This window comes from Colius striatus, chromosome 17 (assembly GCF_028858725.1).
Source record: "Colius striatus isolate bColStr4 chromosome 17, bColStr4.1.hap1, whole genome shotgun sequence".
Taxonomy (NCBI): domain Eukaryota; kingdom Metazoa; phylum Chordata; class Aves; order Coliiformes; family Coliidae; genus Colius; species Colius striatus.
Genome location: NC_084775.1, coordinates 7,659,163 through 7,683,462, shown reverse-complemented (window position 1 = coordinate 7,683,462; position 24,300 = coordinate 7,659,163). Strand labels below are relative to the sequence as shown.

The 24,300-nt window shown below is 43.2% G+C and overlaps 1 protein-coding gene across 7 annotated transcripts in view; it reads left to right on the top strand.

Moving 5' to 3' along the window:
• Positions 1 to 21,234, top strand: part of HIC2 (HIC ZBTB transcriptional repressor 2) — a 73,703-nt gene extending 52,469 nt beyond the window's left edge. For 5 of the 7 annotated variants that reach the window (XM_062009993.1, XM_062009994.1, XM_062009997.1 and 2 more), the window contains 2 exons: positions 12,308 to 12,451; positions 18,512 to 21,234. In XM_062009993.1, the coding sequence (XP_061865977.1) occupies positions 18,548 to 20,260 (1,713 nt within the window). In that variant the 5' untranslated portion in view covers positions 12,308 to 12,451; positions 18,512 to 18,547 and the 3' untranslated portion in view covers positions 20,261 to 21,234. Of the gene's footprint in view, positions 1 to 3,367; positions 3,414 to 12,307; positions 12,452 to 13,880; positions 14,014 to 18,511 lie in introns of those variants that run through there. The other 2 variants (XM_062010000.1, XM_062009999.1) reach the window with 2 other exon arrangements.
• The last annotated feature ends 3,066 nt before the right edge of the window (positions 21,235 to 24,300 follow it).

The following is a 24,300-nucleotide window of genomic DNA, read 5'->3' as shown; positions in this document are numbered from 1 at the left end:
GACTGTATCCATGAAACACAAGTGTGACATGTGAGGTATTTAAGGAGACACACCTGTTCTAGGCACAGCCTGGGTATTGCATGACTTGGAAGTAGAAGGTTTTGGTGGAGCAGGAAAGGCTGATTTCATCCCCAGGAGGGCTCTGCTTGCTTCTTTCTCTCTAGTTTCACATTATTTTATCATTCCCTAACACTGTGCAATCCTTCAGCCCGTTAGCACCAGCCTGTTTCACACACCAGCCTAGTGTTTGCATTTGAACTTTTTTTACCTTTGTGTGTGATTTCCAGAATGATTAGGAGAGCAAAGCTTCTGAGCTGAGTGATGATTTGGGTGTAACTGCTCCCAAGAAAAGGGCAGAGAATTTAGAGAATGTCATCTATGTGCAGGGTTGGGTTTTTCAGTCCTTTTAGATAATTTAGATTTTAAGTTGTATTTACCTGTATTTTTATTATAAGGCCTCTGTCTTGCAATTTGGAGTAGTAAATCACATACAAGTGATATCATCTTACCAAATCTTATACAGAAGTATTTTGTCCCTTTGGTTTGAAATCTCTGAATGTCTTCCACCCTCTTGTTCCTGTCTGTCCCCATCTCAAAAGTTGTTGTGAACTGACTACTTTCCATACAGAAGAAAAAGCAAGCAAATGCAAAATAAATTTCATGGTTGTGTAGTGTAAAGAAATCAACTTGCTTAGACTTCTATCTCTTTCTTTTAAGTTAATCTGACACTTGTATAGCAGCAGATAATTTCTGTTTTGCCATTGAAAAGGGGATGTATTAAGATGGAGGAGGGATCTATCATATGACTCGATTCCATCTGTCTTGTCTTTCAAGTACAATGGAAATTTTCTCTCAAACTACCTTTTTTTTTTTTTCCATGTGCCTTTTTTGGTGTTAATGTGGATTCTCCTAGTTTGCCTCTGCCTCACTCCACCTGCCCCTTCTTTCTACAGATTCCTGCTCTTGGTGAGGTTTTAAGTGCTTGTTAGTTTGTGCCAGTTTCCAGGACTGGGGCCAAGATTTCCCCTGTACCTGATAGATTTTTGTATGAAAATAGTAGCAACTGTCTTTCCCTCCCATCTTTATTTGAAGTAGAAGTTGCCAATAAGCATCCACTCTGGCAGTTGTTCGGCAGCTGGTGGAAATAAGGAAGAGAGGGTGAGAGACATGTTTTACTCTAGGACCTGGTTAATTTTGGCAGTTAGATATTTAGGGGGAAGATGCTTATTATTGCCTTTTTTAACAGCTCTGAATTGTGAGTGAGGTGGACTGGAATAAACAGACCCTGAAGGGCCAACAGATTGTCCTTGTAAGTGAAATGTTGGCAGGGCAGAAGATACTAGGATTGGAGACCCCTTGGCTCCAGCCTCGCCTGGCCCATGGGGTAGGCTCGCTGTGAGCTCTTATGACAAGGGATATAAATCTGAATCCTGTTAATCCTAACTTGAAAGATGGCTGCAGTGTGGCAAAAGCTTCCTCGCATGCATGAGTGAGCAGAGGTGCTGACCAAAACCCATGTTCTCTTTAGTCCCTGTGTGCTATTATTCACAGTGTGACCAGCCCCAAAGCCTCAAATCATTTTCCTTCCTTGTGGGCAGCACGCATTTTTGTACATATGAATGTGAAAATACCTCTGATTATGATCCTGAGAAGCAGAATATTTCAGTGGAAGGGAAGCATCATCCTCATATCACTGTGATGCTTCCCAGGCCAGCTTTCTATCTCTGCACATCACCATATTTTGCTGCACTGACACAGCTTAAGGTAGCTGCAGCCTCGCTGTCCTTGCTAGCTGGTAATGGTGTGCTCTTTCCCACTCCTCTCCCTACTGGATTCTCCCAGAGTGAATCAATTTCCAAGCAAAACTGTAGAGTTGTGTTTGGGGCATGGGGGGCTGGGTTCAGTGGGGTTTTTTGTTCTTTACCGCACCCTGCAAAATGTCCCAGCTGAGTTGTTTCCAAATACTGGCATCTCTAGGCAAGGTTATAAATTGCTAATTTAAAGCCTGCAACAGGATAATTAACTAACCAGTTTAAAGTAAATGGCTTAATGGGGCTTTACTAGCCCCTTTGAACTTAAAGTAGCACTAAAAAGTAAACTGTAAATACCTTCAAGGAAAGTACTGGCATGCTTGAATGGGGGGCTGCTTGGTTGTAAGGAGCAAGCTTGCTCGACTTGCCAGGAATCCAGTGGCCTGTGTGACAGCAAACATGTCAAGGGGGTGAGAGGACCAACCAGGCACCCCCTGGGGAAGGCTCAGACTCTACCTGAGTTCTTAAGGAAGCACATAAACTCTGATCTATCAGGCTTTCAAGCCTGCCCTGCCTGCTTTGGAAAATTTAAATCATAACCTCAGTTTAAATGCAACTGTAATGAATTTCATCAGGATTGAAGAAAAAGAAAAACCCTGAGGGGGAGGCAGCCACCAGAGTCCACCCTAATTTTCCTGGAGTTGTATTTGCATTAAGGTCTTTGGGCAAGTCTGGGCAGAAACACTTATTATGCTGTTTCAGAAGACCTTGTTTACCCACTGAATCTGCTGAGACAATGTACTGCAGCCCTGCAGCAGATTACAGTTTCTGATGTGTTTTTGGGACTTCTGGGAGAACCTCTAGACTTTCCTGCTGGGCTGTTAGAAAATTTGGAGGAAGACAACAACTATTAAGCAGCTAGAAATTAAGATCATTACAAAGCGGAAGCATCTTTTGTACTTGGGCATTGATCTCAGTTGTGACTATATAAATTGGGGTGTCAGAGAGGAGAATTTCAGGCCCAGGGGCAGAAAGTATTCCCTCCTGTCCTTCCCTCTATGGAAGAGAAGCTCCTTCTGGCCTGAGTGGTGCTCTGCTCCACCTTCTCATTGCACATGCATCATGCAGTGTCAGCAATAATTCACAACAACTTTTTCTTCATTGTTCCTCTGTCTCACCACTGTCTTTCACCTATTGCCAGCAGCCTTCCTGGATACTGGAGGGTGTTTTGGAGTTTGAAGCACAATCCTCAATTACTCCTGTGACCTCTGACACAGGGGATTTGGCTTTATAGCCAGCTTTGCTGACGAGTGGTCCTGGTCCTTGTTTGTGCTTTTCTGCCTGCTGGGTTGCACTATCCCTCAAGACCATGAGGCTGTAAGGCTGAGCCAGACCAGGGCTGATCTGGGAAAAGGGCAAGACCTAATCTTTTTGGCTCTTATTTGAATGGGCTAAACTAGATCATTATGCCTCATCTGTAAAGATGGATCTGTTTCCCTGTGATATTGTGTATGTGATTCTTCAATGATGCAGAAGTGCTACACCTTATTTTAAACACCCTATCTGATGGAGGATTCAGTCTTGCACACCACTTGTGCAGGTGTCTGTGGGCCTATTGTATGCAAAGATCAAAATGCTCTACTGTGGCCTTCAGAAGAAGAGGTAATAACTTGGCACTTCTTTGCTCCCACATGTTGACTGAAGAAGTTGGCACCATGTCACTACCTGCTTGCTGCGTGTGGGTGGGAGCACAGTGCAGGATTAATTTGGGGTTGATTGTGTTGGCAGGGATCTGTCAGCAGAGCTTGCCCAGCTGCCTGTGCTACGCTGTAGCTGTTAATCCTTCACTTTTATGAGCACTAACCTAGATCACATATTTAAAAAAGTAAAAATGCATGCTCTCTTAGAGAGAGAGATGCTTGTAGGCAGAAGAGCTCTGTACTCATGCAGTGCTGATGGCCAGAGACTCCCTTCAAGAAACGCCAGAACACCTTAGCATGCCAGCTTTGATATCTTAGCATCTGACTGGGAAATGCAAATACACAATCTTAATCCATCATTCCCACATGCTGACATGTATCCAAGGGGAACTTCTGTGAATGTTGTTGTTATTCCCATATATTTTCAGCTGCTGTTTTGCTTCCCAGCACCAGCCCGACATGTGTCCAACTGAGTGCAGCGTCTTCCAGGCCTTTCGTGCCAGATCTTTTGGATTTGTTTCTCTCATGGGGAGGCAAAAGGGCATTAGTGTGCATGTGCAGCAGAGGAACAAACACTGTCTGGAGGGGGTGGGAGTGTTTTTATGAGGCTTTTCTCTTTTTAATCCCTGCGCTCCCCACCCTCAACAAACCCTTCTTTTAGCTTCCTCACTAAGTCCTTTAAATAATACGATCAATTAAAAACCCAAATGAACAAAAAAGCTTTTTCACACTTCCCAGGAAAATAAAAATTAAGTTAGAGAAGAATGTGGATTGTAATGATCAATCCTTTCACATGACAGATGGTCAGAGCTGGGCCTTTCTGAAGTTCTGATATGCTTTACCTCTCTTCCCCATCCCACACTTTTATAATAAAATGTAACTTTTAGACATAATTAATTTTTAGACAACTAGAATGACTAGAAGAGTTTTTATGCTAGTCATGCCATTGAAAGATCCAAACTCTCTGGTCATTTTTGGGCATTTACCTCAGTAAAATGCAGCCCAGTTGTTTGTCCTGTCTGAAGCTTTGCATATGTCTCTGTCCCAGTCTCCTCTGGAGGAAAAAGCAATATTTGCAAGATAGCAAAGTAGAATTTATTTTCTCTGCAATGTCACTATTTGTTATGAATAAATATATTACCACCCCCCTTCACTCACCCAACACAATAATCCCCCTTCTGCTACACCTTTCACTTTGAAACCTAGCATACCTGACACCCAAGTTTGATTTGTTGGCTCAAGAATAACAGGGGAGATGGTGAGCACCACATCGTAGCCCAGCACTCTTGATGGCTACTGCTAGGGAAAGAACGAATGGCCTGTGGCAGTGCTTTCCTGACCTTTCCTCTGGTTTTAGAAAAGTGAAAAATGCCATCAGCACTTTTTTTTTTCCCTGGCTATTGCAAATAATAAAAAGTTGTGTGAAAATTAGAACATAATGAAGACAAATTTTAGAGTGGTGTCTGCCTCAGGTCTTGGGTGTGTTTGCTGAGCTGCCTCCTGCTTAGAGAGCAGCTGGAAAAGCCAAGTCCTTTCCCAACATGTCAAAACCAACTTTTTCAAAGGATGCAGTTGCTGTGCCAAAGCACCTTGCCTACTTGTAAGCAAATGCATGCTATTGGGACTATTTCTGCCTGGGCCAGCATTCTCACATGCAGCTGGCTGTATTAAATCAATTTGATGAATTGCTATATACTTTAAAATTTTTCTACAGGCAGGTCCCTGCTATTTCTTGTCTGCACAAGATTAAACGGGCTTTTGCATGACATTCCCTCTTGTAAGATTTTAATTGTCTGGAATGGGTCTGTGTGTGCAAAGACTGGTCCTGGAAGGGTCTGGGGATCTGAGATGATTGTCAGGTTTCCTACATTGAGGTAGCAGAGAAAAAGGGTGTGTGAAAGCCATATTAGCATCCATGACAGAGGATAGCTTATGATAAGAAGATGCTACCTGTGACAGTTATTCGTGTTTGTTACAGGAGTTGATTGTTTTGTTGTGTGGGTTTCTTGCTGTTAAAATACACTCTTTGAGTTAGGTGCCTGCCAAGAAAATGCCTGGAGAAAGGGACAGACTAACCTTAGATGGACCTACTTGATGGTTCAGAGAAAACTGGATGGCATCAGAACATCCCTATGGCTGACTATGCATATCTCTTCTCAAGTGCATAAGCCTCAGGATGTGTGTGCTTCGGAGCACCTACATTGTGGCATAACAATGCTACAATTTATTCAGCCCTTCTCCAAGACAGAACTGCATGTAGCTGAATAATGTGCAGCTGAGGGCAGCTAGATCCTAGATCCAGGTGTTTGGGAATGTAAAATGCTGAGAGAGATGGATTTTAGTCTAAACATATCATCACTAAACATACTTTTTGCATCCTCTGAGAGTATCTTTGTGCTGTTGTATTAGTGGGCTCTGCTGGAAGTGGTAAGGATATGAGAATTTTATCTTTTCTTCCCAGTCCAAGGTGTAGTATCAACGTTTGTTGTGGCTGTTTGCAGTAGTTTTTCCATGTATTATTCCTTTGGCTGGGCTCTGATCCTATTTATGTAGCTATAAAACTGCTGGGTTGTTTAATCTATGTAACAGAGGTTTCTGTCTCTCTGGCTGTCTTGGTTTTTCTGCTTTGGTTCCATTTGGTTTTCTGTTTTTTGCTTAACCACTTTCCTTGCTGAGAGGGGAGAGCTCTATGGGAAGCAAGGCAGCAAACTTTAAAAATATCTTTTTAGTGTTTGGGTTCGGTGGGATGGTTTTTTTGTTGGTTGGTTGCTTGTTTGGGGTTTTTTGTTAGTTTGTAACTCTTGCTCAAGCTTTAAAATATTGTGAATTGTCTTGTCAATCTGCATCTGAGTGCCTAGGAAACCTGCCAGCCAAGCCTCAATCTTGCAGGAGGTGCGGCCAGGTTTGTTCTCAGAGCTCTCTGGCACAGACACCTGGTACACCTGTGTCTCCTGCTAGTTTCAGTACTGTCACAACTTCACTCCTCATGCTTGTTTCTCTGGTACCTCCTGTTTTTCTATAAATAGAATCTATTCCAGCTTTTTTTCCCCCACACCCATCTAGGCAAGAATAATTATCAATGAAATGGTTTTAATAATGCTGAAAGGAGGAGGGACATCCATTCTGCTCTGCTCTTTGAGGCTTTTTTCCCTGACAGGAAATAAATGCACAAATTGCTTAGCAATTTCCTTAGGTGATGAATGTCAAGTGAGTAGCTTTTGAAATACTTAAGCTTGGGTATTTAAACATTTTATAAACTATGGGTTATCAGAGGAATAAGATAGTAATTGTTTTGGCACCCACAGAATTTAATGCACAGGTCTCAATCTGAGTATAAAATCGAGTCATGTCCTTAATTATTGCCAGACTGGTGGAGGTAACTGTGGTATCTACTGTTCACCTGTCTGTCCAGAAATGGAAACCATACTCAACCCAGGCTAGCAGAGATGTTTTGGATGATGCAGCTGTCTGTCAGCACATGATGCAGCAGCCAGAAGATGTAACTATTTAGAGCATTCATAAATCAGAAAATTTATCTAAAATGAAAAAAAAAACCCAACAACTACATGAAAGTGTGTAAGGGTCTGAGGTAATGGTGTTGGCTTTACTGTCCTTTAGAGTATGCCTGCAAGCAGCCCAGAGTGTAGTGTGCTATAGGCTATAGATGGAAAAGCTGTGTAAAGGAATCATTGCTGGCACACATACATGCTGGCAAATTAGACTGTAGTTGGTGGAAGGATAAGAATCTACTCCAGCTCTTGAAAATCACCCTTGTTGTGATCACCTCGTGATAAGACATTAATTTCTCCAGTGCAAATAAAAGCATAGCATATTTCCCAGATAATCTCTTGAAGCAGAAATAGATTGGTGCATAAGGGTAAACCAAGTCAGAACAACCAAACGGAGCTCAGAATTAAATGGGAGCAGTGGTCCCTTTTCAGGTTTTACAGTCACCTCTTTGCCCAACTTTGCCAATTATTTATTACCACTAATTTTGTGCTTTGTGAACTTACACATTACTTTATGAAGTAAGATGTGTTTCCTGTTTTAAAGATCTTATAATCTGTGGGCTGATAAGGGATGCAGATTATCCCTTGGATGTTCATAAATAGCATTAGCACTAAGAGTTTTATTAGTGCTTGGTCCTTTCAAGCCTGTGGCTCTTTCTTAACACCACTTTTCCAATCAAGTGCTGAAATAAGGATCTCAACACCATGATCTTCCAGACTGGAACAATGTGGAGATTCTTTTGTTCTGTTTGTAGTGAAAGAGCAAGACTCAAGCAGAGTCCCAGTGCAGTGAGTGTTGCTCTGCGTGGGTTTAATCCACTGCCTTCTCTTGCCTCTCTGAGACTACAAATCAGGAGTTTGGGTGATGGCAGCAGAGAGCAAGCTTGGGAGTTTGTGTTTGTGTGTGCATGCGAGCGTGTGCTTTAAATAAACAAACAATGGAACAGCAACTTCAACAAATTGTGAGTGGTGCTAATTTGTTATAGTGCTGTCTTGCCTTCTGGCAGTGTTGATTTAGGAGAAGCTGAGCAGGCTGGAAGGGATGCGGGGAGCCGCTGGTTCTTTTGCTCTGGGGTGTGTATATGGTTCAGTATAAAATGCTTCTAGGGTCTTGTCCTGAGGAGCTTTCAGATTACAGGGTAAAGCACATGCATAGGCTGCCAATCAAAACAAAATCTTGGGCAAAAGTATCTTCCCCTCTGCCGTGCTCCTCCCCTCTGCCTTGCTCTTCCCCTCTCACTTTTTTCAAATGGAGAGATGTTTTAAGTCTTGATTCGTGATGAGCCTATAATTTGTGTGCTTTGACAAATGCCAGAAAATCTTTGACCTTGACAACAACGTTGTAGGGAAGGAAAAGAGGAAGATCTTGTGCTTTGGATTGTAGCTAAATTTTCAACAATCCATGACCTTGCTGGTCTGCCTTTCATAACATGTCTGAGGCTGTAATCCCCCAAATTGAGAGGCTCTCTGACAGAGTAGGCTGACTAAATACATGTGAGATCTTCAGCCCTGGACCATGTTGTACACTGCTGCAGAATAAGGATGTCGGGATGGGAGCCTTGCTGGGAAGAGCTGGATTTTGGAAGCATATGTAGAGTGACCTCCTTGACCTCCTGTGAGCTGCGTTTAAAGAAAGCCTCAAGTTTCAAGTGAAGAAGACAGGAATAAAACAGGCAAAATGAGAGGCAGTGATTGAGCAGAGGCAGCCAAGGAAACAAAGAGCTTTGAAAATTAATAAACCCTGATTTCCCTTTAGGTCCTCTTCAGTTTGGATAGATTTGGATGCAATGCAGAGAGTTTGCAAAACTTTGAGTCCATTTGACAAGCAATAGTGGCTTTCTGGCACCCTCTCACTTGCCAGGCTTGGAGCTGCAGAAACACTTTTTGGTGGTTGCTAAGAACCAAATATATGAGAGTTCAGGTTGATAAGTTAAGCATCTGATTTGAAGGGCTGTTGCAGGCAGTATCTAATCTGCCAGGACCAATGCTTAAACAGTGGTTTGCATTAAAGACTTTGCTGAAGCTTAAACAAAGATTTCTCTGGCAAGTACAGGGCTGAGTACATGGTCAGTTCTTGGTGGGGGGGGGAGTGGGGAATGGTGGATGAAGTGCAAAATTGCTGTATTTAAGGTGTTTGTTTATATCAAGGAGAACTGTTATTACATCTGTAGGATGCAGTCTTCTTGTAGAAGAAAAGGAGACAACTAAGTTTGCTTCTGTGCTCTCTGGTATCTGGCATGTGGTGAAGAAGAGGATGTTTCTGTCCAAGACTGTTACTACCCATGTTCTTCCTATACCCCTCAACGTGGAGCTCAGTGTGAACTGTTGCAACAAGTTTGTGATATGAGCAGTATTCTTTATGCAGATGCTCCTGTGAAGATTGCTTTTCTCAGCAGAAAAACTTGCTGAGTCCACACAAGAAATAAAATTAAGCAAGCCAATTGGGAGAATCTTCATCAAACTCTTCCACTTTTCTGGGCCCTTGTTTGCTGTAACAAACCCTGTAACTAAGGGGTCTGACTCACAGTCACTAGTGGATTTAACTAGTTTTGTTTTAAGCAGTTCCAGCTGTCTGCCTCATCCCTGTCCTGGCAATCTCTCCCCAGCTGCAGTGACATGTGAGAGGGCCGTGCATTTTCTCCAGTATTGCTGCATTTCACAACCTGGCTATCATCTTGTACCTGTGGTGACTCAGAGCCCTAAAGTACTGCTGCAACTAGGAGGGTGCTGTAAAACAGTCTGGGTTGGAAAAGGGTCACAATGTTCCTTCCCCACCATGCTGTGTGCTCTTGCCCCCCCAGAGCAATGCTCAGCATGTGCTATTCCTGTCAACTCAGACCTGCCATACTAAGGGAGAAGGACCAAGTTTTTAGGACCAGAAGTATCTTCTCACTCCATGTAATTCATAGGGATTCTCTAGGATTAGCTAGGAGGTAGCAACAATCCTTTAGTCATGTCCTAAATTCTTGTATTGTAAAAAGATAATTCTGTACATCAAGGTTCAAAGGTACCTGGGAAACAGAGGCATTCTGCATAGCAATGGGGCCTTAACTGGTAGATCTGTAGAGGGTATCCTTCTTGTGTGAGCTGAGCAACTCCACTGAATACATGGGCGTCTTAGTGTGAAAAGGAGTCATTAGATTAGCTGGGACATCAGAGCTGTCTTTGCTACTTGCAGCACAGGTACAGTTAGAACTGAGCTTGCTCAGCTGTTGCAAGGGGTACAAAGAGCCCAACATCTATGGCTGCTCACTAGCTTCTAAGGCTTTATTTGTTTTGAGGCACTGCTGTACTCCTGAGATCAACTGTGCCCTGCAGATATGCAGGAATTTTTAGTGCCTGGCTCTGCTTGACAAGATCTGCTACATCCATGCCTCTCCTCCTCTCACTAAAGGGTTTGGGTAGTTTTAGTCTCCCTCATGTCAGTAGTGAAAATAAATGTGTAAGATAGAAAGGCTCTGTTAGGAATTGGCAGGAAGCTTCATTTCTGACTGCAGTGTGATGTTCCAACAGTAGGAAACACCTTTGTTTTAAGCAGTTCTCTGCTAATCTCTGCCCTGGAGGGGAAATACAGCTATGGAGAAGAGCTGCTTGCTTCACAGTAGCAAGAAGCAAATTGCTGTAATCTGGGAATAAATCTGTATTTGAGTTGCTGTCCAAGAAATACCTTTATGCAGCATTCAGCCTTTCTAAAGACAAGCATTGCTCAGTGTTTTGCAGTTGGATGCTGGCAGATGCAGCCAGTTGTGTTGTTAGCATGCAGTTGAGGATGGGGCTCCAAATCCCAGGGGCTCTAGCCCATTATGCTTAAAGTTGTATGCTATTTAAATGTGAGTTGGCCTGTTCATGCTGGCAGTGGTCTGCTCAGACTAGTTCAGCAAATGCTCTTGGTTCAGCATAGCCCAGGTCAGTAAGCAAACACTTGCTTACATGTCACTTCTTCATTATCTTGATAAGATTTAAAAATCTTCTGTCTATAGCAGTCAAAACAAGGCAATCTGAACACAAAAGATCAATTAGTTGGGTGTGAAAAGGATTTAGTTATAGAATTGTGGGGATGAGAATGCAGGTGGGAATGATGGGAACACTGTCCAGGGCCTGCACCCCACAGATGTCCAGGAAGAATGAAGAATTATTTCCTTACATTCAGTGGGTTTTTTTTCATTAAGACACTTTGTATTTCCCAGGCTGGTGTCCCCCTTTACATACTCTGCCATCCATCTACATTGGTTATTATAAGTCTTTGCCATTTGGCCTTTTATCTTTTAAGATTGAAACAATAATCAATATTCTTCTAACTTTTTAGATGTTAAGACTTCTATCTCCAGCAACACAGCTGGAGACATACAGCCATCAATGTGACAAGAGCTATGCAGAAGTTTCACTTCGCCATGAGGATAGAGAAACCTTTTTTAAATCCTGGAGAGGCTTCAGGCTTATTTCTGTTCTGGCTTTGTTTTATGGTCTTTGTTGGGTTTTTTTCCATTGGGGCAACATCACCACTTGTAAAGAGTGAGCTGTGCTTAGCATCTATCCTGAGACTAGCCTCCATAATCCCCTTGGAGCTGATTATAGGAACTCTGGGAGAAGGAGGATATGCACTATAGAGGATACCCTAGGCTTGACAAGCTGAATGATATCTGTGGAACATCCCTTTCTCTGATGCAGAAAAGCTGTCATTGCTTTTTCCTTTGGGCAGGGAAGGGTGGAATCATAAGTTCTGCGACTCCGTACCAGCTGCAGTTCACCATGAAGTTACTTGATCTCCAGTCTCCAAAAACATAGATTAATCACTGAAGCATCATTGTAAATAGGAGAGGCTATACAGTATTTTCTTTACCAGAGAAGTAACAAAAGCCAAAGGACTCAGCTTGGCTGAATGCCATAACATCTCTAGATGAGCAGGATTTCAAAGGCTTGGGAAGGGGGACACGGAAATGGGGACAACACAGAAGATCGGCATTGAAGTATTTCTTCCATTGCCTGTATTGTGTGGGGAATGAGACCATGAAGCTCTGGTGCCAGATTTTTCTCGTCATAGAGGCATTTCTAAATGGTGTTCTGGGCAGAAGGAAGCTGGTGCAGATCTCCTGAGATCTGCTGTTCTTAGATATACATGGACTGGTCACCCTGAAGCTCTCTGCCATCGGGAGTACTGAATGGAGGTGGCAACAGAGAGTCATCAGGAAACCTGCAGAGGCCTTCTGCTCCATTTCCATTGCAGTTCAGTAGTTCTGGGGAAATGGGTGGAGGGGAGGTTGTTGTAGTAGCTACGTGTTTAAGGCAGGTGGCCATTTTAAAATGTACGTTTCAATTTTGATTGCAGTTTTTTAATTGCATTTAACAGCGTCCCTGCTGGTTCTCCATTCTGCATCCGTGCAGCCACGTTCTATTGATGGCCTGTTGTGATTTCAATGGAACATCATGGGATGTACCTGGCACGTCGGGCAGCACTGGATGGAGGTGCCTTTAGCCCAATGTACCTGGCATGGTAAGCGGCAACCAAGTGGTTAATCTGCATTCTACTGCTCATAGTCTCAGCTTGTATAGCAAGGTGTTCCTGCTTTGCTGCATCCTTGCACTGACTGGAAATCACTTTGCTCTCCTGATGTTAGTGCTTTCACGCACACAGGGCCCCTACCCTTTTCACCCATGGAGGTTCCCCTTCCCTGGGCAGTTGGCCACACAGTAGAGAAGGGCCTTGCCATATTGAGCTCTCCTTGTTATTCTAGAACAGGCAAGAGAAGGGACTGTGAAATCATCTGACTCCTTTTCTTCTCTCCTTTTTGGGCCAGGAGTTGGTAGCAGTTGTGCATGTATTGCCCATGTACCTAATGTCCAAACGTTGCCGCACAGAGGTATGGAATGGGTGCTTGTGTCCCTGAGCAAAGCTACTCCATTTCAATGGGAGTCTTGCAAGAGCAGCTTCAGGGGACTGGGTGGGCAGTTCTGCCTGTCACTAATTGGAATGTAATAAACTAAACAAGGGCCACATTAAGTTTGCTGATGGGGTATCCTCAGAAATGATCCTCTACACTTCTTCTCCTTTCCATGTCCACAACAGCAACATCAGCTAGCTGCACATCCTGCTGTCTTGCATGTTGCTTTCTCTCCCTTCCCCAGCTCTGCAGACCTGTTGATTTTACCTGTTTTTGAAGTGAGACACATTAGTGTGATAAAAACAAGGGTGCTGCATCCTGTTTTCTGCTTGAGCCCACCTCACAGAGCTTTTGCTGCTGCACTGCTAATGATGAAAATGCATGTTCTTGCCTCTGCTTCTGAGTTCTGCTGTCTGCCTGCTCACAGGGGCTGGGGACAGGGAACTATTTGGGCTAACACAGTTCCTGCATTCTTCTGTATGCCTCTGCTGCTCTGGTATGTGAATACCTTTAAAGGCATGGGCTAATGACCTGCCAACTGCAGCTCCTGAAGGGAAGGTTAGTGGCCATGAAAACCCACATCACCCAGTCCCTCGGGAGAGTCCTGAAAATAGGTTCTGTTGGGATGTGGGGAGAAGATGGTCAGATGAGCCAGCAAGCAACAGGAAAGCCTCTCTTCCCAGGGGGGTCTTCAAGTGGTCTAAAAAAGTTAAATTCATCCGAAACTGAAGGGTGCAGAAGTAATCCATTTCAGTCTCATCCAGATCCAGGAGCAGCTGGACACAGCATTTTTAACATCAGAAGTAAATCAGTGGGAAAGAGCAATGTAGGGAACAACTGATTTAATTTTTTCTTGTTCTTCCTCATGCTCACTGCTGCAGTGCCCGCTCAGTGCGGCACAACTGCTTGGGGAGGTGGAGAAATGAGTAAGCAGGCCACTATTTTTCCTGGGTATGTTATAATATGCACAGTAGGCTAACACTTTAACAGCATCTAATTTGATCCATCACATCTAATCTGTTTGTTGGTTTTTATCTGCAGTACTGTTAGCTCACTGTTCAGGTGCTTGGTGTCTAGTCTTCTCATCCATCCACAAATCCTCTACGTGAAATGAGGGATTCCTTAGATCTGTTTTTGATTGATTCTTTGCTTCACTGGTGTTGCTGCTTAAAAGGTAAACAATGTTCATATGCTGCAATCTGTAACTCAGAGATGAAATCAAATAGCATCCCCTGACAGAGGTTGCTAAGATATAAAACATTTAGTATTCATCCAGCAATTACTTTTAGGAAGAGAATTAGTGGTATTAAAGAGAATCAGATCTGTAGTGAATATGTAGATTTGATACTATTTAAAGGGGTAAAGGGATTCCTCTTCTCCTGTACTGTGGCAATATAATTTTCTGTGATGTCCAGAGTCTTTCTGGAAGTGGAAAGAATTTTTTCCTGCTTTATAGTGAGAGCAGCACAGCTCCTGGAGCAGGCTGTGTGTTCTGCGCAATCTTCATGCCCATAGGATCAGTGTGCCCCAGGCTGGGCACAGCAGCTTGCAGTCACCCAGCTCCTTGGGCATTATTGCTTATGAAGATGCTCTTGGCTCTTAGCTTGCGAAGCTTTGTTTGATGTGTGGCATCTGCTTGCAGCATTACTGTATTCTGTGATTTGTGCCCTGTATTTTTCATGTCTTTGCATGTGCTGTGTCTCAGCGTCATGGATATGGTGGAGGTAGTGGAGAGCCTCAGTCTTGCTTTATTCCCTACTTGCACAAGAATATTCAAGCAGGTTCATTGCTCTGAAAACTAAGTATCTTGAATGACTAGGAAGCAACCCAAATCTGAAAAAAAGACCACCTCTAATGCTACTTATCCAAAGCCTTCCCTGATCCTGTGTTCAATGCAAAGAAGTGAAATTTTGTACACCAAATTCAATGATAAAAGACTGTGGCCCCAGTGAGATGTCTATATATTCTTGAGGTCTGGGGTTTGGGTTCTCTTTTTTTCCCTAGAAATGCATCTGAGCCTTTTCTGAGACAAAGGTCCTCAGAACTGGGAGTACATTTTTCCGTCTTTTTGCAGAAAACAGAAAAGGAAAGGTTCTTAAAAATGGTACTGAGATAAAAGAAGCCTATAATTACAGTGATTTTTGGAGGCTTTTGTTGTAATTGGTAGTAGTGATATTATCCAGAAGTTCAGGGTTAAGAGCCAGTCTCTGCAAACTAATGGATAAGCAAGGCCTTTGTGAGGCTGCATTTGCCATTTGTTTGGGAAGATCTGCTAACTTTTATATTGGACTTAACCTCATGGTTATCTTTGGTCCCATGTTTTCAGCTAGAAGTGAGATTTTTAGGGATGCCATAGATTAAGGAATAATGCCTTTATTCCTTTATTCTTTTTTCCACACCTCTAAAATACGCCATTGCTAAAGATGGGTTTGGGTCAGCTCTGGAAAATATCTGGAATTGATTTATTTTTGTTCAGGACTGCACAAGATACACAAGCTGGGTTGATACTATAAAGCTTTTGTCAGTCAAAGTTGTATTCTCTGTCCTGGTGAAAGCCCTAGGTGGGAAATTCTGGCAAAATTTTAAACACGAGGCTTTAAACTTGGCTGAAGGTTTTGCTGCCTTGTTCCACTACATTCATTTTGTTGGGGTTGCTAAATCCACGATCGGACTTCAGCTAAGAAATTCAAATTTGATAGGAAGTGTGCATAAACCTGACCACTGTTTTTAAAGTCTACTAAAGGTAATAACCTACCTCATACTTATGTTCTACTGAACATGAATTCTGTAACATTTGACACATGAGACAAATAGAGGTAATTTAGACAACGTGTGCTATGCTCATTTTTATGCTACAGAACATACTGAGGTTTAATAATGTTATCTTCCTCATGAAGGTCAGTAAATGCAGAACTATAATTCTACCTGTGTTTCCAGGGCTTTCCCAGCAGGCTCATTACCTGGTTTCAATATCATTTAAGGCAGAAAGAAGGGAAAAAAAAAGTAAAGATCTAAAAAATATTCCCTATTAGTAGCTGCAGCAAGCCTTGACTCTTTGCATAAGCTTGGACAAACATGCACACAGAGATTGCTAGGCCTCTGTTTCAACTGCCATATGAATGGGAAATGAGGTTGCTTTTACTTCAATAACATAGTTGGGTTTTTTTTATTAGTCCATTTAGGTAAAAAGTATTGGTTGTGCTGTTGCCTTCCCCATATTTATCCTTTATGGAACACTTATACAAAATCTCTGGGTACAATTTTTTATTGTGTACATGGAAAAGCACTAATATTTTTGTAGTGAAAGTTGTGCAGTAGTACACTGTCTCTTGCTATTCTTGTGCAGGATACGTTTATATATATATAGATGCTGCGTTGTGTTGCAAGCCTTGTTTTTGTCCTTCCCTATCAATATATCTCAATGACCCAGAAGTAAGTGCTTTTACTGGCTTAGCTAGATAAAAGTGGGTATTTGGTGCCTCTGTGCTGTTGCTTCTTCCTCTTAATCAGCAATTCTGGAAGCAAGCCACTAGAACCAGACACGTTGCCTGCGTGCTACAACTCTGATGTAACTAATTACAGCAAAACTTGTTTTTAAAGTGCTTGACACTGTTCAGTGGTGGTAATCCCTGTCTCTAGCATGTTTTGTGATGCTGCAGGGTGAGTTTCTATGATGGGAAACACTATGGATGGAGAAGAAATAACTGGCTAGCAATGGCAAGCCTGTGTTTCCTCTTTTTGGCTGCCACACTTTCTAAAGCCAGCCACCTCTGGTAACAACAGTAATGTGCACAAAATTATAGTGTTGAATGCACCATCTTCTTGTGTTCCCATCCATTGCTGAAACACTATAGAACAGAAAACCAGAGCAGTCACTTTAGCTGTGGATCAAGGTGATGAGCCACTGAGATACGAACAAGGCTAATTCTACCAAATGTTTAACCAAGTACCAGGCTGACCAGCTAACCAAGTGAAGAAATATGTTCTCTGGAAGAGAGAAGGCACCTGCTTGGCAGATCTGTTGCTCAAAGTAAAAACACCAGGCTAGGCTGGCAGCAACATTGGAGGAAAAATTGCATTTGTTTACTTTCTGGTACCTTTTATCACAACGTTTCTGTTGTGCAGAAATGGATGATGTAAATTTACCATCTTTCTGCCAACTTAAGTCTGTTTATCACCAGTTAGTGAGAATCAGCTTTGAGGGAGGTTATTTTCAATATTGACAGTATCACTCCTTATTTCTTGTATATTCCTTGACACAGAAGGAAGATAGAGCAGTCTAACACTTCATAATTTGAAATCTTCTGGGCCAGAATGTGGTAATGGGACTCACAAGCAATAAAAACATTAACTGATTATGATTTATAGAGAAAAGTTAAGCTCTTCCTTTCTATGGACTTTATGGCCTGCTTCTGCTTCAGTAAGAGAAATCTGTTTCAACAATATGATGAGCTGGGAAGGGAGGAAGTAAGTGGAAGGCTAAAGGTGACTATGGTATGTTTTGTATTTAATTTTTACATTTGAACCTCAGAAACTATTTTAAATCAGCTTTAACAGACAAGTGCCCATTACAAGGAGTGGCTGTAACTAATAAAAAATCAAGAAGAAAGGATAAAAAAAGGATCTTGGATTCCTGACTGCAGCCCCAGATTTAAATTCTAGTTTCTGTGTAGTGTAGTATCTAGTAAATACGCAATTGCAGTTAGATCTGTTATGCCTCAAACTAGGTATTTCCTACAGTCCCTGCTACTGGATATCTAAACTAAAATGCAAGTTTGTGAACCGCCTACACTGAGGTAACCACAATTTTCCCCTCTTCCTAGTACTTGAGAGCAGAGAGACTGTGACTTGACATAGGTTACTCTATCAGTTGAAACAAAATTCCTTCATAAGCAAAGGCAGAGCAGAACAAACTTAAGAACACAGTTTCAGATTGCTGAAGACATTTGATGGCATTTAGCTTCCTTGGCATCCTGAATTTCAGCCAGTTCAGGGCTGATTCTAGCCCTTCATATCAATGGAATGGGATATGGACATTGCCAGAGGGGTGGTTTTTAAAGCAGCCTTTCATACTCTTAAGGAGATTTCCTATTCACACTTTGGTGTGATTAATTCCATCTTCAATGGCTTTAGTTGCTACATGTCATTTTCTCAACCCCAGAGCAGCCAGCCAGGTGTTGTAAGATTTCTACATAGAAGAGCTAAGAAATAAACTACATATTAAAGCAGGGAAGCTGCAGCTTATGCTAATTATTTTACATGCTCAGATATGCAAATAACAGTGAAGAAGATGCTGCTTTTTTCTTCTTTTTGTTTTTTTTCTTGCTCCTCAACTTCCCTTCAGACTTGTCAGGAGAGGGAAAAAGCTTTGCCCTGTACCTATTGTTTTCCTGCTGGCATCTTTCAAACACTAATTCCAGCCAACAATGATTACTTTTTACAAAAGCTATTTAGAAATCTGATTTTTGAAAGACTTGAATCAAATCTTAACATGAGAAATACTTCTCTCTGTATTCCAAGCAGCATCATAGCTTGCAGGGCTGAACGTACCCAGAGCTCCTTAGTCAGTATCAAGCCTAACATAGTCTGTACTGTGTTAATCCAGTCTATTAAATGTAGACTTGTGTGAGTGGAAACAGTAGATTCATACCTCTCATCCTTCTGTTTCGCAGGTGGTAGGGTGAAGGTCAAAGGAAGAGAAGGTGGAGATGGAACTGCCAAATCATGCCAAACAACTGCTACTGCAGCTGAACCAGCAACGAGCCAAAGGTTTCCTCTGTGATGTGATCATTGTGGTAGAAAATGCCCTGTTTCGTGCCCATAAGAACATCCTGGCAGCCAGCAGCATGTATTTCAAATCCCTTGTCCTGCATGACAACCTGATTAACTTAGACACGGACATGGTGAACCCCACCGTGTTCCGGCAGATCTTGGACTTTATTTATACTGGTAAGCTCTTAACGACTGACCAGCCCGGTGAACAGAACTTTAATGCTCTCCTCACCGCAGCAAGCTACCTCCAACTGCACGACCTGGCAGCTCTCTGCAGAAAGAAGCTGAAGCGGAACGGCAAGTCCTTTGGTGGCAAGGCCGGTGGCCTTGGTGTCGGGAGATCTGCCAGGAGTCAGAGACTTTCCACTGCTTCAGTCATCCAAGCTCGCTATTCAGGGTCAAATGAGGGGTTGAAGGGCTCGCACTCAAAAGAGCTGTCAAAGGGAAAGCTCTCTGATGACGAGGTCTTCATCAGTAGCTCCAACCAAGAGAACTGTCACTCCCTGAGCAGGGGAGCCAGTAAGAATGGTGGTGGGGGCAGCAGTGCGAACGGGAGCACCGGCGACCAGGAGCTAGGCCTCGACCTGTCCAAAAAAAGCCCATCGCTCCCCGTTGCAGCCTCCCACGATGACACGCAGCACAGCGAAAGCCAGCATGGCTCTCCCCAATCTGCCTCAGCCCCTGCAGCCAACAGTGCCTCATCGTTTGACGAGTCTGGAGTCGGAGCCCCTCACAGCATGGCGGACAGCAGCGACCCCATGGAGATGGATCTGAGCGAGGAGTGTCACCACGCATTGACGGAGAGCAGCCAGCGCAAGGGCCTCCGCCACTCGTCCCGCAAGAAGGAGTGGATCAAGAAAGACAATGCCTTTGAGCGAAAGGATAGTGGAAAAGACAGGGATGAGGGCGAAGGGCTGCCCAATGGTATCCTGCTGGGGTCTCTGTCCAAGTCTGTGGAGCGGAGTCTGGCCGGGGCCTACGGCGCAGACCTACCCTACCCGTGTAAGGAGGAGGTGGAAAATGGTAAGGAGAACAGCGATGACAGCGGTCAGAGCGAGAGCGAGAGTGGCGGCCATACTAGTGCCAACTACGTCTACCGGCAGGAGGGGTTTGAGCCAGTGGCCTACGGTGACAACCTGTATGTCTGTATCCCCTGTGGCAAAGGATTCCCCAGCTCCGAGCAGCTCAATGCCCACGTGGAGACGCACACCGAGGAAGACCTTTACATCAAGGAGGAAGGCACATACGGTGGCAAGGATGAAGCCGAGGATTTGTCCAACCCCAATCAGTCCTATGCCGCAGAGTCTCGACCCTTCAAGTGTTCAGTGTGTGAGAAGAGCTACAAGGATCCAGCCACACTACGGCAGCACGAGAAGACTCACTGGCTGACACGGCCTTTCCCTTGCAACATCTGTGGCAAGATGTTCACGCAGCGGGGCACCATGACACGGCACATGCGCAGTCACTTGGGGCTCAAGCCCTTTGCTTGCGAGGAATGCGGGATGCGCTTTACCCGGCAGTACCGACTGACAGAGCATATGCGTGTCCACTCAGGAGAAAAACCTTACGAATGTCAACTGTGTGGTGGGAAATTCACCCAGCAGCGCAATCTGATCAGCCACCTGCGAATGCATACCTCTCCCACATAAGCCAAAGACTCCAGAATGAGCCTCGAGCCCATCCGCAGTGATTTCCCTTTCTGTAGACTTGCTGCTTAAAAAAAAAAAAAGGAAAAAAGAAAAAAAAACAAAACCAACAAACAAAAAGGGGGCAAGTCCCCATCCTCTGTTCAGTCATGGGAGGCCTAAACAAATGTAGCTTTAACATTTAAAAATAAAGTTCCTTTTTTCCCTTTTTTTAAAAAAAGAAAGGTCCACAGCCAAGCTGGTGCATCTAGTCCAATTCTCCTGCCAAATCTTGGTGACCTGGCAAGAAATGCCACTTCTTGTGCACATAAACTCCATTGCCATACTGATTATCTGCAGCAGGTAGGCAACTGTGGGGAACATGCTCCCCTGCTCCCTGCCTCTTTCCTTTGTGTTACTGTTGCCCTACTTGCATCCTCTCTTACAATCAAACTCAGTAGGGGCATTTCTTGCCATTAAAAAGAATATATACTATACCTTTTCAGTGGCCAAAGTAGCTGTGAAATAACAGAGCATTGCATTCACAAGCATGGAAGCTGTGTCTGTGGACCATCTCACAGGGCTGGTGGTCCCTTCAGATACTGTGGGAAAGTCATAGCAGTAGTGGAACCCACCACCCTTCCCCTGGGCTGGCAATGGTGGGGAGAGCATTCTACCTACCTCAGGCTGGTGCCCGAGTACTTAAAGAAATGGCAACGCCTCCCTCACCATCCCTCCCTCTTGGTTTTGATCTTTTATTCTTGGCACACGTAACCACACACCACTTTTTTCCCACAAAACACATAAACCTCTTCTGCCTTACCCATGACTGAACAGGGACTGGATGCCCTGGGAATTTCTTTCAGTGAGCAGGGGGTCGTCTTTACTTTTCTAGTAGTTTCGTATGAATATTCTTTGCTTAGAGGTACTTGTTTTATTAAAGGAAACAACATTGTAACGTTTATGTGAATGTTTGAACTGGAAGGTCTGAGGTTAATTCTAGGGTGGGTGGGTGGGGAGGGGGTTTGATGTAGGCTGGACTTGCTACAAGTTCCTTAGGTACTTTTTTATTATTTTTTATTTTATTTTTGTGTGTGTGTATGTTTTTAGCTTTCCTCCCTCACTAAAGAGCGAGTCTGTGTGGACAGGCTCGTTACCTTTGCTACCTCTTGAATTCATGAGAACAATAAGATGGTTAGTGAAAGATTAGGCTTTTTTTTTTCTCTTATTGTAAGTAATGAAATGTATAAAAGTAGAAGCTAAATTAAAGTTAAGGGATTTTTACCACCCTGTCCTTCCATTGAAAGTCAGCTAGAGAAATGTTAAAGCAAAGCTTGGCCAAAGACAAAGCAAAAAAGATGTTGAGCCAGAGGCTGTGCTGGCTGCTGGGACTGGCTCATTCGCAGTCTCTTGGCTGATTGTAGTCACTTTTAGATAAAAGAAGAAAACTTCTCTGAGCTTTCTGGTCCCTTTCCAGCTTTGTTTATTCAATCTGGATACTATGGGGAGGGGAAAATGTCCCCCTCATCTTCCACTCCCCCAGCACATCTGGGTCAGTCTGTAAACACCTGGCAGGACAGAGGGTGAGGGCATAGCAGCCTATAATTTACTAGAATCCAGAGTGCAATAAGGTGGGGGAGAGGAGGAAAAAGCAAACCAAAGTGTTTCATATCCTCCCTTTTAGACAATTTAACACATGCACACAGGAAAAAAAAGAAAAGAAAAATGAAAAGAAACAAAATGTTCTTGTAACATCTGCATAAGACATCACAGCCAACAGCTGCTATTGGTTTAGGAGAGAAGACAGAGAACGTAGCCCATCGATTCTTGGCCCCCTTGACTTTGTTGGCATGACCTTGTGGAAAGCTATGGCTTATTTCAAGCCTCCCATGACTGTGGTGGTAAAAATTCACAGCCAGTAGAATCATCCCTTCGGAATTGAGTCAGGTTTACACTTGTGTTTTTAAATTCTTTTTTTCCACTCGAACCAGTGCAGTCTCTATGTGTAAGGTTTTACCAAACCTCACATTTTGTCTTTTTTTAAGAAAACAAAACCTTTTTGGTGGTTTTTTTTTTTTTGTAAAGTTTTGACCAAAAAAGAAAAAGAAGAAAAAAGTTGAGCATGTTTGACTAAAACAAAGCAAGATAAGCTTCATTTCCTATTGGGTTTTTTTGTTTGTTTGGTTGGTTGGTTTGTTTTGTTAAGGTAGACTAGTCCATATGAAGTTTTTGGGTCAATGGAATGAACTGAGGAAACTGGAATCCAGGCTCCAAGCAATAGACAAGCCCAAGGCACTGAGCCTGGGCCTGGTGTCACGTTACAGGGAACACGCACCCCTCTCCCTGAGCTGTGCCTCTCCCAGTGCCATTGTCTGCTTCCTCCCGGGCTCCTGAGAGCTGGGCAGGGACAGAGGGGAGCACGGGCTTTTGCTTGTTTGTAATTACGCTGAGATGCGCTGTTTTCTTTGGGGAGGGGAGGTAGGTTTTTAGTGTCTTTAGCACTTCCACATACTGAATATATATTGAATTCTTTTCTTTTTGATTCCTTGCCAAACCCCCCTGAGAATGTCCCCAAAATGGTCTTTGGGGAGGACAGGGAAGGCCTTGCCATCTACCTTTTTCTCAGAGCAAGTCTCAGCAGGGCCCAGGGACAGCTGCGCAAGATTAGTTCCCAGGTACATTCACCCTGACTTTACCTTCCCTCCAACCATCCAGCACTGAGCTAAATGCCACACTGGCTGAGGCAGCAGCCAGAGTTGACTCCCCTTGCTGCCAGCTGACTCAGGACCCAGCAAGTCCAGATTTTTTCAAACCCCTTTTTTATCTCTTTCAGTGAGAAGGGCAGGGCCGGGGATGAGCTCAGTCCCTCACTGCAGGTTTGAGATGTGGGTTTCCCATGTTCGCTTTGTGGCCCTGTAGTTTGCCGAGCTGGGCCTTGAGCTGTGGCAGCAATGGGAAGGGCAGAAACCCCGTCTGGGACAGCAGCTTAAGCTGTGACCAACTGAGCTAAGCCCCAAGCAGCCTAAGGTGCAAGGAGGCAGTGAGCTCCTCAGCAGGCACATCATCTGCCCCCCTTCACTTAGTTCCATTTTTCCAAGCCTAAGTGTGGGTGATGCGGCCTCTCCCCTGCCAGGCCCCTTCTTCATTTGTTCCTTAAGCCTTGAGAATCGTGGTGAAGTTTCAGGACCCAATGTTATTTTTAAATTTTGGTTTTTTGGAGCATCTTTTTGGGTTGTTTTTGTTTTGTTTTTTTACTTCATCCCCTCCCCAGCACTTAAACAATACGACATAAAGTCTGTGTACAGCAAGAGTATTGTACAAAAGGAAATTGTGTTCTTTCTTTTCTTTCAAGTAGCTGTGTAAAGTTGTGTTCCATAGATTTGAGTCTAAACAACCTTTTCCAAATTGTGACAGTAATAATGAATAGCTAATAATTACTCAAAGCTTCAGGGACTGTTTCGGGCCTGCTTGGGGCCTAAACACTCAACTGCATTTGTACGACATAGTATTGTATCAAACATTTTTCTGTATTTTAATGAGAAAGCAAAACACTAGTTTCATATTTAAGATTTTAAGAGTTTTGGGGGTGGGGGGAGGGAATTGCATTTTTTGGTTTTTTGTTTTTTTTCCTTTTTAATTTTTTAAAATTTTTTTTGTTTTGAAATACACAAAGAGCCTCAAGAGGAATTAAACAATTTAAAAACAAACAAAAAAAAAAAAGAAAAAAAAAAGGAAAAAGAGGCCAGGCAGCTTAAGTATATGCTTTAGTCAGTTCCAGAATGTTTTCGGAATAACAGGAAAAAAAAAAGAAGATAAAATAGCAAAAGTTGTATAAAAGAATAAAGAAGCTCATACCCAAATTCACAAAACTATTTTTTAAACCAAAGCACATTTGAATGAGTATGGAACCTCACTTGGCTCAGAAAAATACTAATATATTTATCTCATTGTTTACATAAACTTTTACAGTTTCAGACCTCAACAGATCTAGGGGCCAGTCAAAATTAATCTTTGCTTTTTCCATTGGTTTGTCTCTGAAGGCTACACAGCGTTCCCCAGTTTGG